This window comes from Nanorana parkeri, unplaced genomic scaffold, assembly GCF_000935625.1.
Source record: "Nanorana parkeri isolate BGI_ZX_2015 unplaced genomic scaffold, ASM93562v1 scaffold1251, whole genome shotgun sequence".
NCBI lineage: Eukaryota > Metazoa > Chordata > Amphibia > Anura > Dicroglossidae > Nanorana > Nanorana parkeri.
In genome coordinates, this window is record NW_017307519.1 from 254,519 (window position 1) to 268,625 (window position 14,107).

Sequence of the window (14,107 nt, forward strand, 5' to 3'; positions counted from 1 at the left end):
AACAACAGCAACTCAGCCAGGAAGTGGTCGGCCACGTCACATGACAGAGCGGGGTCAGCGCATGCTGAAGCGCACAGTGCGCAGAAGTCACCAACTGTCTGCAGAGTCAATAGCTACAGACCTCCAAACTCCATGTGGCCTTCAGATTGGCACAACAACAGTGCGTAGAGAGCTTCATGGAATGGGTTTCCATGGCCGAGCAGCTGCATCCAAGCCTCACATCACCAAGTGCAATGCAAAGCGTGGGATGCCGTGGTGTAAAGTGCGCCGCCACTTGCCTCTAGAGAAGAGGAGGCGTGGTCTCTGGAGTGACCAATCACGCTTCTCTGTCTGGCAATCCGATGGGCGTGTCTGGGTTTGGCGGTTGCCAGGAGAACGGTACTTGCCTGACTGCATTGTGCCAAGTGTAAAGTTTGGGGGGGTTGCTTTTCAGGGGATGGGCTCCGCCCCTTAGTTCCAGTGAAGGGAACTCTTAAGGCATCAGCACACCAAGACATTTTGGACAACTTTGTGGGAGGAGTTTGGGGACGGCCCCTTCCTGTTCCAACATGACTGCACACCAGTGCACAAAGCAAGGTCCATAAAGACATGGATGGGGGAGGGGGGAGTGTGGGGTGGAGGAACGTGACTGGCCGCACAGAGTCCTGACCTCAACCCCATAGAACACCTTTGGGATGAATGAGAGCGGAGACTGCGAGCCCCTCCTCCAACATTAGTACCTGGTCCACCTGGTCCAACATTCCCATAGACACACTCCTAAACCTTGTGGACGCCTTTCCAGAAGAGGCGGAGCTGTTATAGCGGCAAAGGGCGGAGCCAACCCAATACTGAACCCTACGGATTAAGACTGGGATGCCATTAAAGTTCATGTGCGTGTAAAGGACAGCCGTCTATCACCAAGATGACCGCCGGCAGCTGTCAATCAGATGGCTGCGCATGCGCGATAATGACAACGCGGGGTGTCACCCAGTCTGGAGACTGGGTGACACTCGGCCTCGGGACGCCCCTGTAAATCACATACACAGGGTGCTGTCTATAGCATCACATGTGGGCGGTTTGTATGCAAATGCAGCCTGTCTAGGAACACCCACTCCTCCCATCAAGTCATTTTTTTATTTGCATAACTCCTCCCACTGCTTGCATCAGGATTGAGGGCTCTTGAGAGGAGGACTGAGGGCTCTTGAGAGGAGGACTGAGGGCTCCTGAGAGGAGGACTGAGGGCTCTTGAGAGGAGGACTGAGGGCTCTTGAGAGGAGGACTGAGGGCTCCTGAGAGGAGGACTGAGGGCTCCTGAGAGGAGGACTAAGTCAGGGTCCTCTGATGTTTTTTGGAAGCTTTGTACAACCCCCTGCTGGCTCCTCCCACCAGCTATGATCTGCCTCCAATGCCTAGAGAAGCACACAGACCCGGTGATGACATCACCGGGTCTAAAGGGATGTTATGAAAATGGAAAGGTTTCATTGGACAATGTCATCCTCATGTTGATGAGGGGGAACTGGGGGAAGGCAAAATATTTTCATGGGCGTATTTGTTTACCTTTTTGCAGGAAGCCGTTAACGAGCGCAAGAACTACATGAAGCAAAAGGAAATGCTGCGCAAGAAGAACGAGAAGCTGAGCGACCTGGAGGAGGAAGCCCAGCAGAGGGCGCAGTATCTCCTGCAGAGAGCCAACACCATGCGCATGGAACAAGAGGATGAGATCAAAAAACTCAATGAGGTGGGTGGGGTTATATTATACTGAAAGGATTGCTCCGCCCACAAATTAAGAGCGGTCCAATCATTGGCTCATGCCAAGGCTGCAAACTGGGGAAAAAAGGTCTGAGGGAGGGATCTAGGAAGACGAGCTCCACCCACTTAGTAATTCCCACTGCATGGTCTATAAATACAGTGGAGGGGGGCGTGTGAATGGAATAAAACATCCAACACATTTCGGGGTCTGAACGCTCATTCATCAGGGCCGCAAAACAGACGGAGTAACCCTTTACAATACGCCAACTCATGTTTTGTACCCCAACAGATGATTCTGGACGCCAAGTGCCACGCCATCCGTGACGCCCAGATGTTGGAGAGGAAAGTGATCACCAAAGAGCTGGAGGAGGAGACTAAGCGTCTGGACCAGATGATGGAGGTGGAGCGTCTGAAGGCTATCAAGATGCAGGAGGAGATCGAGGAGATGAGGAAACAGGAGAGGGTCAGGTAGGCCATGAACCCTAAACGTGGTGTCAGCCCCGATGCAAGCCGTGGGCGGGCTCTTGGGAGGAGTTACGCAAATTTTAAAGGGCCTCGACGGGCAGGTGTCAGTCTGGAGCAGCGGGCGTTCCTAGGCAGACCTCATTTGCATACAGACCGCCCTAAGTAACACCCACAGATCAGGAGTTCCCGGCTTCACCTTGTCTTCACTGGCTGCATTCTTGCTGCGGGTCAGTAACTCAGAAAGTGCTGACTTGCATTTGTAGAAGAAGGTCCGCACTGGCAGCATGCATACAGTACAATGGCGTCAAATGGGGGGGTGCGGCCCGCACCCGGGTAACACCATTGGAAGGGTGACACCAAAATGACTGACATTTTGGTGTCACCCCCTCTGAAAAGTGGGGCACTGGGTCATGGACCGAGAGCCTCACAGTGTCAGTAGAGCAGAGGGGACCCGGCGGCATTACCTTATCCCGCCGGGTGAACGCCCCCCCCCCTGTCACCCGGCCTCGGGACCCCCCTGATACAGTAAATCTTTTGTGGCAGGTTTCCTTTAGTCAGCCCTGTCCTGTTGTGTCCAGTAAGCCCGGCTGACTTCTCTCCGCAGGGGGAAGATCCACATCATCCAGCAGATGGGGGAGAACGAGGAGTCCAGACTTCTCCAGGAGGAGCAGAGGGAGCAAGAATCCCAGCAGATGCTTCAGTTCCTGGAGGAGCTTCAGATGGAAGATTACAAGGTGACTGAATGGAGAGAGCTTACTCATTACGCTCAATGGGGGAGGGGTGTTGTATTACTCTCATAACAGGTTTACTTTCAAGTAGGGATGCACCGATACCGTTTTTTCGGGTATCAAGTACCGATATTTTGGTTTTGGTACTTGGCGATACCGAATACCGATACCGGTGCTTTGGCTGGCATGGAGCCGGCTTCCCGGGCAATCAGGAAGCCGCGTGTTGGGTAATGACATGCTCATTTGCATACAGACCACCCTAGGTAACGCCCACAGATCAGGACTTCCAGTAGGCGGCTTTCCAGCCAATCAGCATTGAGCTGGCTGTTCGGCAATCAGGAAGCTGGGAGGCAGGTCATTACTCGCTGCCCAGCTTCCTGATCGCACGGGAAGCCGGCTCCATGTTCCCCTATGGCACTGCCGTTCAGAGGAAATCTTCCTATGACTGGAAGTTCCGGTATCGGGGAAGGTATCGGAGCATTTGGGCGAGTACCAGTACTCGCCCAAATACTCGGTATCGGCACCGATACCGATACTAGTATCAGTTCATCCCTGCTTTAAAGAGTCATGAACTTATGAGCTTGTTGGACTTTCCACTGATGCTAAAGGAGTAGACCTGGTTCAGCAAATCACCGTTGGGATTTATTGGAACACCAATTACGAGCCGGGTCTTCTGATCCTGTGGTTCCTCCAGAGGCTCCTAGGGGTCCCTTGAGAATAGAGCAGTGGAAGACAGATCTACTGCTTACCAGTGTTCCACTGCTCTCTTCTCAAGGGACCCCAAGGATCCTCTGGAGGAACCCCAGGAGGGGAAGACCTAGCACCAATTCCTTCCAAAGGTGGTTCACTAGGGTTGAGTTTAGGGCTCAAGTTCCTCCACACCAAACTGATCACACCGTGTCTTTATGGAGCTGGCTTTGTACACAGGGGACAGTCATGGTGGAAGAGAAAGGGGTCTTCACCACACTGGTTACGCCATGTCTTTATGGAGCTGACTTTGTACACGGGACATTCACGGTTGAACAGAAAAGGGTCTTCACCAAACTGTGACCACAAGGCTGGAAGAGGACAATTGTCTACAATGTCTTTGTATGATGTAGTATTTCTAAAACCTTCACTGGAGACACCTGACCTCCATCATTAGGAGGGAAGTGTTTGCATACATTTGGCAGTAGTGAAGGTATGATGGTCAGGTGTGCACAACCTGTTGGCTATGTAGCATGGGTGTAAAAGGACTTTAGGATTTAGAAGCATGTTTGATGTTTCCCCCACCACCTTTGGAAGTATTTAAAGCTAGGTCTTCACCTCCTGGGGTTCCTCCAGAGGTTCCTTGAGAAGGATTTAGAAGCATGTTTAATGTTTCCCCCACCACCTTTGGAAGTATTTAAAGCTAGGTCTTCACCTCCTGGGGTTCCTCCAGAGGTTCCTTGAATTCTCAAGGAACCTCTGGAGGTACCAGTCTGCCTACCAGTGGAAGACTGGTAGGCAGGACATATGTCTTCCACTGCTCTCTCTCAAGGAACCTCTGGAGGAACCCCAAGAGGTGAAGACCTAGCTTTAAATACTTCCAAAGGTGGTGGGGGAAACATTAAACATGCTTCTAAATCCTTCTCAAGGAACCTCTGGAGGAACCCCAGGAGGTGAAGACCTAGCTTTAAATACTTCCAAAGGTGGTCTGTAGGGTTGAGGTAAGACCTCTGTGCAGGGCACTCAAGTTCCTTCACACCACTCTGGTCACACCATGTCCTTATGGAGCTTGCTTTGCACACAGGGGACAGTCATGGTGGAACAGAAAAGGGTCTTCACCAAACTGTGACCACAAGGCTGGAAGAGCACAATTGTCTACAATGTCTTTGTCTGATGGAGTGTTAAAAGAAGCTTCACTGGAGACACCTGATCTCAATTATTTGGGTCCACATACAATTGGCCATAGGTGTGATAGTCCGGTGCCAACAAACTGTTGGCCATATAGCATGGGTGTAAAAGGACTTTGGGATTTAGAAACATGTTTGGTGTTTTCCCCCACCAGGATTTGGAAAGGAAAAGAAAGGAACAGCTGGAAATCCAGGCTGAGATCAAACAGATCAACGCTGAGCTTGAGAGGAAGAAGATTGAGCAAAAGGAGCAGGAGAAGCTGGTGGACCTGCGGGTGCTGGAATATACCAAGCAGAAAATGGTGAGGGGTTCTCTGCGGATGAATGGATACAATACGTCACATTCTGTACCTCCATCGGACCCTTCTGCAGTCCTCGGCATTGGAACTGTAGAAATATACACTATATTGCCAAAAGTATCGGGACGCCTTTACACGCACATGAACTCTAATGGCATCCCAGTCTTAGTCCGTAGTGTTCAGTATTGGGTTGGCTCCGCCCTTTGCCGCTATAACAGCTCCGCCTCTTCTGGGAAGGCGTCCACAAGGTTTAGGAGTGTGTCTATGGGAATGTCGGACCATTTGTGAGGTCAGGGACTGATGTTGGGGGCGAAGGCCGGGCTCCCAGTCTCCGCCTCCCAAAGGTGTTCTATGGAGTTGAGGTCAGGACTCTGTGCAGCTAGTCACGTTCCTCCACCCCAAACTCCCCCATCCATGTCTTTATGGACCTTGCTTTGTGCACTGGTGGGCAGTCATGTTGGAACAGGGAGGGGCCGTCCCCAAACTCCTCCCACAAAGTTGGGAGCATGAAATTGTCCAAAATGTCTTGGTATGCTGATGCCTTAGGAGTTCCCTTCACTGGAACACAACCCCCCTCCCCCCCATAATCCCCCCTCCACCAAACTTTACACTTGGCACAATGCAGTCAGGCAAGTACCGTTCTCCTGGCAACCGCCAAACCCAGACACGCCCATCGGATTGCCAGACAGAGAAGCGTGATTGGTCACTCCAGAGAACACGCCTCCCCTTCTCTAGAGTCCAGTGGCGTCGTGCTTTACACCACTGCGGTAGGGAGCAGCATTATATCTTTATTATAAGGAAGTTGCATTTACAAATGTTGTCATGTGATGTACAGGACCATAAAAAGATGAAGATGTGGGACTTCAATTGGGCTTTAAGTTGCTATAATGGTGTATCCATTTCAGGGATGGTTGTGTGTGCTGTTATTCTCTCGTAGACTCTCCCTGTCAGAGAAGATATGTCAGCCCAGTTTCACATTAGGCCCCTCGCACAGGCTGTCCTGTCTTCTGCCTGTTAGAAAGCATACAGCTTACGTGTTTTGGGTGACTTGGACTTCTTCAGGGTTCAAGGTATCGGTGTCGCTTCCTACGATCGCTCAGCAATGGCCGCCTCAAATGACTTTAAATCTTTAGTTCTTTAACCGATCACTGTCCGGATTTCATTTTGGTAAATTGTGTTCCAAAATAACATGTGGAATTTGCTCAGAGTTTCTCCCTTTGTCTTTGTGGCCAGGCTCGGGAAGCAGAGTACGAAGCGGAGCAGGATAAGATCAAAAAGGAGAAAGAAATGGAAGTTGCTCGTCTGCGAGCATTACAGGAGAGAGCTCAGGACCACCGAGCAGAGCAGGTAGGTGCACCTTCAAGAAGGCCTGAAACATGGAGGAGAGGAACGTGCATGGGGCTGGAGAAGCCTGTAGCCAATCGGAACATCAGAGCGTTTGGAACACTAGAACAAGCTGTAGCCAATCAGAGCACTCTGAACACTAGAACAACTTGAGCCAATCAGAGCGTTCTGAACACTAGAATGAGCTGTAGCCAATCAGAACATCAGAGTGTTCTGAACACTAGGGCAAGCAGTAGCCAATCAGAGCACGCTGAACACTAGAACAGTCTGTAGCCAATCAGAGCACGCTGAACACTAGAACAGTTTGTAACCAATCAGAGCACGCTGAACACTAGAACAGTTTGTAACCAATCAGAGCGTTTGGAACACTAGAGCAACCTGTAGCCAATCAGAACATTAGAACAAGCTGTAGCCAATCAGAACATCAGAGCACTCTGTACACTAGAACAAGCTGTAGCCAATCAGAGCACTCTGGACACTAGAGCAACCTGTAGCCAATCAGAACATCAGAGCACTAGGAACACTAGAACAAGCTGTAGCCAATCAAAGCACTCTGGACACTAGAACAAGCTGTAACCAATCACAATCTTAGAAGGTTCACAGGATGAAACCTTTAGCCAATCGGATCTTTAGAACCAACGTGGAACCTCGCCATCCAACAGCCAATGAAATCTTTCCCTGACATATATAATATTATTTTAGGATGCCCTCCGAGCGAAGAGGAACCAGGAGGCCATGGAGAGAGCCTGGCGCCAGAAGGAAAAAGAGGAGGCGGTAAAGCAGGCCGAGGTGAACAGCATGTTGCGGAAGGCGCGTCTGGATCAGGTGACCCAGAAGGAGCACTTCCTGGCTGTGCACGCTCAGCGGGACCGGGCGGAATTCGAGCGCGTGTTAAAGTATGGAGACCTCTCACCGCCGCCTCGATCGAATGTAGGTGTCTGGATGCAGGCCATATAACCGTCTTCATGTTTCCATGGCAGGGTCCAGCACAGTCTGGTGGAGAAGGAACTCAAGGAGCAGGAAGTGAAGACCGACCAGCTGAGGAAGCACGCCAGCGAACTGAGGCGACAGGTGCGCGAGCAGGAGCAGAAACAGATCACGGACCGCATCTCCCACTTCGAGGAGGGCAAGAGGCTGGACGAGGAGGCCCGGCAGCGCAGAGCACGCCTGGATGGACTCAAACAGAAGAAGCTGGAGGAACTAAGGTGAGGGCCACCACAAGACTGTAGAGCTCTAGGTCTGACTCAGCGGGGGGGAGGGGGGGTGTCGCACCTCTGCAGAGAGACCACTGCTTCTACACAGAGAGCAACGCTCCTTCTCTGGGACATGCTGGCTGAGCGTTGTCACCCTAGGAGGACAGGAAGTGTGTTAGATGCAACCAACCACATCTAGGGATTGGGAAGCATCAAAATATTACATTCAGCCGTCACCCGGCTTCCTGATTACCTGTGAAGCCGGTGTTCTAACGAAGGAACACCAACTTCACTTGCTGTGGCCGCCTGGCTTCCTGACCAATCAGGAAGCCGGGCAGCGAGTCATGAGGTACCGTGCGGCTTCCTGATTGGCTAGGAAGCCGGCTTCATTTGTTTCCAGGTAGCCTAGCAACAAGTGAAGCTGGCTTCCTAGCCAATCATGTCCCGGCTTCCTGATTGGTTAGGAAGCCGGCATCACTTGTTTCTAGACAGCGTGGCTTCCTGACAATCGGGGAGGCGGGTCATTAAGTGCCGCCCGGCTTCCTGATTGGCTAGAAAGCCAGGCTGCTTAGCAACATGTGAAGCCGGCTTCCTAGCCAATCGGGAAGCCGGGAGGCTGGTCATGACGCGCCGCCCGCTTTTCTGTTTGGTTAGGAAGCCAGGCAGCCTACCAACAAGTGAAGCTGGCTTCCTAGCCAATCAGGAAGTCGGGCGGCACGTCATTTCCCGGCTTCCTGATTGGCTAGGAAGCCGGCTTCACTTGTTGGTAGGTTTCCTGACCAATTAGGAAGGCGGGTCATTAAGTGCCGCCCCGGCTTCCTGATTGGTTAGAAAGCCAGGCTGCTTAGCAACATGTGAAGCCGGCTTCCTAGCCAATCGGGAAGCCGGGAGGCGGGTCATAACCTGATTGGAAAGGAAGCCGGCTCCATGCTCCTTCGGCACCACCGGTCAGAGGGACATCTCCGGCATAGGAGGTAAGTATCGGAGCATTTGGGCGAGTACGAGTATCGGTGGTTGTATTGAATAGAAATGACAAACTCCTGAACCTGGTCCAAACCTGGAAGGAAGCTCCTCCTGCTGCTCAATCAGCTGCGACCGGGGAATGCCCCACCCACAGCTGCACATAAGGGGCGGGAAACTGTGACGTCATTGACTTTATATGGTCACATGGCTATATTTGGTCCGTGACATTGACCAACTATGGCTATGATACCAAATAAGGGCAATACTTTCAGCACAAGCATCCCACCCCTTTGTTTATGTGCAGCTGCGGGGCGTGGCATGCCTCACCCCGCAGCCGATTGGGTGGGTGGTCCCATATCCCCGGCATTACCCAAATTTACCCTCAAACCATGCTCTCTAGAGCAGTGGCTCTCAACCTGTGTAACCTCAGGACACACGTTTGTCCCTGGTCATTAAGTCGTGACCCAAGTTGCTCCACATTGGAACGCACGGCATTGCGGTAACGTGCGTTCTGGTGCGGGCAATCGAACTGTGGGGGGGGGGGAGATGCCTTTGGTGTGCCATGCAAATGAACGGCAATGCAACACCTCTCCCACACCAGAATGTGCGGTGTGGGCTGCTGTGCCGTGGCTCCACCCATATGTACATTGTGGGCAGAGGCGTACCGAGGCGGGGTGACACCCGGTGCGGGTACTGGGTGACATCCTGCAGTGACGGAATCGCGTACGCTTGTGATGACATCACGCGCTGTACCGCTGTTACCTGCCGGCGGCCATATTGGTGGGGACGTTCATCTGCCAGGGTAAGGTATGCCGCCGGATCCTCTCCTCTATCGAGCAACTGTCGGGCTCTCAGTCCACGACCGGCTTTTAGTATTTCCTGTGGTGACAACACCAGGTGTCTTGTAGGAGCGTCTGCTGGGAGATCAGTTCCTATTGACATATGCACAACACCAGAACTACATCTCCCAGCACACCCGGGTTCAAGGAAGAGCACACATGGCCCTTGTATGAGGACAATATTGTGCCCGATCTTATTTCTTTTCTCTCTTCCAGAACTGCCGGCCTTCCAGAGAAGTACTGCTCCATGGTGGCCCGGAAAACCGATGTCCCGTTAACCGTCGTCCAATAAGAGGGCCGAAAGCCTCCGCGAATACCCCCGGTCCCGTATTCTGCGTCCTCCGCTATCTACAGCCAGGATGGGATCGGTCAGAATCTAAATATTGTTTTTATTTCCCTGACTTCAATGTACACGACCTGCACTCACCCAGACTGGGGAATAAAAGAATGAACCCTTTATTTGTACAGCTTCCTTCTCTCTAATGGCATCAGGAAGGAATTAAAGGGTCAGTCCACTCCAAGGTGATATCTGCAGTTATTTCTCTAGGTGTCTCCAGCTGCAAAATGTACAGACCCGGGAACTCAGCACAGGGATGGTGGGAGCTCCTCATAATGGGCACAGCGGGTGTACAGACCCGGGAACTCAGCACAGGGATGGCGGGAGCTCCTCATAATGGGCACAGCGGGTGTACAGACCCGGGAACTCAGCACAGGGATGGTGGGAGCCTGCCATTCTGCTCCCTGACAGCGAGGTGTGAGGTTGCTGGTTCCTTAGCTCGTGAGCTTCCAGAGACCGGGGGCTAGAGTTGCTTCTCTGCCCCCAGGAGAGATGCTGGATCCTGGGGAGGACCCCGGCGGGGGCTCCGTGGAGAGGCCTATGACTAGGCCTCAGCCTGTGGAAGATTCTGGGCCTGGCCCAAGGAGAGATGAGTCCCTGTCTGCCTTTAGACGGAGGATTGTTGGGAAGCTGACGCGGATCGATAAAGAGGAGGAGAAATTGACGGCTTTGAAAGCTGAATTTAGGAAGAAAAAGCTGATTTATTCCAAAGTGTTCAGCAAGAAGAGACCGGCACTGAGGCCTGAGTTGAGAGACGTGGAGCAAGCTTTGAGGAAGCAGAAGGAGTTGGTGAGCGCTCTGAAGGAGAGCAGCGGAGCGTTTAAAGAAAAGTATAAAAATGAAGAGCGTTTCAGCAGGATGAGGAGAGGAGCCGCTTCCAGCATGGAGAGTGACGCAGCCAGTGAGGAGATGCCGGTACCGACAGAGTCAGCGGAGAGTGAGAAAGTGGGCCCGGAGGATGAGCCCAGCTCTTCAACACCTCAGGCATCTGCTGAGCCCCCAATGGTGGAGGCCTCTGTCCCCCTCCCTCCGCAGGAGCAACATGGAGGATCCGAGCAGGAGGTTGAGGGAGGTAATGGCATGCTGGAGTTTATTGCTGAGCTGGAATCCCCTCTGGATGGAAGAAAGTTCTGTTTCACTGCGGATTCCTCTGATGACGGGAAGGAGATGGATACCGTTCCTCGCCCGGTGAAAGAGAGACCTGTGGAGAGAACAAGATTTACCAGAAAGACTGCAACAACCAGGAAGAAGTCTGATCCCACCGTCGGCCATGACACTGCTGAGGTAACAGCACAGCAAGCAGGTACAGTGTGTGTGCAAGATGGTGATTTGAACTTTAATAATGACAATGGGCTTGCTGGGGGCTGTAGTGCTACGGACATTCAGCCCACACCCATAGACAAGCGTACAGACCCGGGAACTCTTCTCTAATCTGTCTCAAATGAAAATAATATGTAACTTTACAATGACTTTGCACACTAGGTGGCAGCATATTACAGTCTCGGGTCCAATAATCCTGCAAGCTTTGTTCTTAGATACTATTGGCCTGAACACGTGAGCTTTATATTCCAAAACATGAGGCATAATTATGGTCAGAACATGTCTGGGTGTCTGCGGATGAATCACGCTTCGGAGTCTGTGAAGAAACAAAGTAAAAATACACTTAACATATGCTAAGCTGTCATTGGGAGTAGTAGAAAAGTTGGATTAAAGTAGAACTCTGATTTGGTTAAAAAAGAGCAAAAATAAAACCAAAGTGCAAGTCAGCTTTAAACAAAATTATATATCATCATATATATACTATATTGCCAAAAGTATTGGGACGCCTTTACACGCACATGACCTTTAATGGCATACAGAGTGACCCGTTCTTTCACTAATGTCTGTAGAAGCGTCTGCATGCCAAGGTGCCTCATCCTATACACCGGGGGCCATGGGGGAGATTGGAACACCTGAATCACATGATTTGGAGGGGGAGGGGTCCAATACTTTTGGCAATATAGTACACTGTCTTTCCCTGGAAGGGAGTGTATGGATGCAAAACTCTGCATAATGAACTCCAGCTCACGTCTATTATATCCCTGGTATGTATTTGAATAATAGACGTCCATATACCGCAGCGGCTTTGATGTCAGTCGTTATGATGAGATGTGATATTGTACGGCACGTCCAATAAAACGTCAAATTCGGAGAATGACACCCAGCAGTGTACGCCACCCGCCCGCTAGACTTTCTTGTCTGTTGAGAAGATCTCCACCCTGAGACTAGGACCTAACGCAGCCGATTCCTGGCATAGTTCTGTGCTGAGGAAAGCAAGGGTGGAGAAGACCAAAACCTTTATTTTTAAATTCACCCCCTAAGGCCGTTCAGGCAAATTATTATCCCGCGCACAAATCTATTTTGTCATCACCGCTTAAAGGAGAACGGAGAGAAAAATGATTATATGTAATTGCTTGTGATTGACTAGTTGTACTGACTGTCTCTTCTGTCTGTACACCCGCTGTGCCCATTATGAAGAGCTCCCACCATCCCTGTGCTGAGTTCCTGGGTCTGTACACCCGCAATATCGATCCGCGTCAGCTTCCCAATAATCCTCCGTCTAAAGGCAGACAGGGACTCATTCCTCCTTGGGCCAGGCCCAGAATCTTCCAAAGGCTGAGGCCTAGTCACAGGCCTGCCGGGGTCCTCCCCAGGATCCAGCATCTCTCCTGGGGGCAGAGAAGCAACTCTAGCCCCCGGTCTCTGGAAGCTCACGAGCTAAGGAACCAGCAACCTCACACCTCGCTGTCAGGGAGCAGAATGGCAGTTTCCCACCATCCCTGTGCTGAGTTCCCGGGTCTGTACCCCCGCTGTGCCCATTATTAGGAGCTCCCACCATTGGGAAGTATGGCAGAGGGATATTGCAACTGGACTACCCAAGACATATAGGAAGCCAAGAGCTGTCTCAGCCCACTAGGCCCCTCCTATAACTTAAATATGACTTTTGGGTAGACTGACCCTTTAAGTCTAAACTGGGACATGATCTGAATGTTATCTTGCTGTTTGGGCAGAGATCATAGAATGCTCAGGATCTATCTCTGATGGTGAGGACTAGAGATGTATCCTCAAGCGGGGCTCCATTTCCTGATAAAGATCTCGTGAAACGTTATGTAACAATGTATCCGAGCACAATGACTACATTGCCATACATAAAAATGACTATTTTATTTGTGTCCGGGTTTCCTCCTCGACTTCTCATCCATCCCAAGGCAGGACTTCCCTCTGCGGGCGTATTCCTCTACAGATCCAGGTAGAGGTGGGTGGGTTTAGATTGTACGGAGGTTTATAAATATCCGTCTGATTCCTTTTTGAACAATTTGAGGTGTGAACGTGATACAAGGTGTGTCCAATCTCTGGAAACAGGTGTCAAAGTGACAGGCGTTAACCTTCCTCTATACAGGGACATCACTCAATGTTGTTGTTGTTTTTTATGGTGATTTCCATACGATAGGAAAAAAAAAGAGACGTTGTCAACGGGTTTTTATAATGTCTTCATTGTAACTGATTCCTCATTGTTGTGTCACTTCAACTTCCCTCTTTAGGAATCGATTAAAAAAAGGGAACCTACGCGATTCAACAATGGCCAATGTCTCCATACATCCGCCCCCATTCCACTCCGTCTGTGTCTTTGGCATCTTACACTTCCCGGAGTGTCCACTGTGCTCATCCTCCGAACCCTACATCGCTACAGGGCGCAGCATTGATGTACGGGGTTGGAGAATGGACCCAGATATAGCGGGGGACACAGTAGACACTCCCATCATGTGGAAGATACTGATAGAGGCTGAAACCATGGGATGGATGGGAGGTTAGAGATACGGACCACTGAAGAGGTGAGTATAATGCTCTTAGGAGACATGGGCCACTGAGAGGTGAGTATAATGCTCTTAGGAGACATGGGCCACTGAGAGGTGAGTATAATGCTCTTAGGAGACATGGGCCACAGAGAGGTGAGTATAATGGCTCTTAGGGGACACTGGCCACCGGAGAGGTGAGTATAATGGCTCTTAGGAAACATGGGCCACCAGAGCTGTGAGAAAAATGTTTTTTAGGAGACACTGGCCACCCGAGAGGTAAATATTATGGCTGTTATGAATCAAAGACCACCTGAGAAGTGAGAATAAGGGCTCTCCGGACACATGGGCCACTGGAAAGGTGATTGTAATGGCTCTCAGGAGACACAGGCCACTGGAAATATTTGTATAATGGCTCTTAGGAGACATGGGCCAATGGAGAGGTGAGTATAATGGCTCTTAGGAGACATGGGCCAATGGAGAGGTGAGTATAATGGCTCTTAG

The 14,107-nt window shown here is 51.0% G+C and overlaps 1 protein-coding gene across 1 annotated transcript in view; it reads left to right on the forward strand.

Annotated features, from left to right (window-relative positions):
• The window catches only part of CFAP45 (cilia and flagella associated protein 45), an 18,895-nt gene extending 9,161 nt beyond the window's left edge, over window positions 1–9,734 (forward strand). The window contains exons 4-11 of the mRNA XM_018568832.1: window positions 1,547–1,717; window positions 2,018–2,196; window positions 2,798–2,927; window positions 4,951–5,097; window positions 6,328–6,441; window positions 7,141–7,334; window positions 7,419–7,643; window positions 9,650–9,734. Of these exons, the coding sequence (XP_018424334.1) occupies window positions 1,547–1,717; window positions 2,018–2,196; window positions 2,798–2,927; window positions 4,951–5,097; window positions 6,328–6,441; window positions 7,141–7,334; window positions 7,419–7,643; window positions 9,650–9,725 (1,236 nt within the window). The 3' untranslated portion in view covers window positions 9,726–9,734. The remainder of the gene's footprint in view (window positions 1–1,546; window positions 1,718–2,017; window positions 2,197–2,797; window positions 2,928–4,950; window positions 5,098–6,327; window positions 6,442–7,140; window positions 7,335–7,418; window positions 7,644–9,649) is intronic.
• Window positions 9,735–14,107: the final 4,373 nt, after the last annotated feature.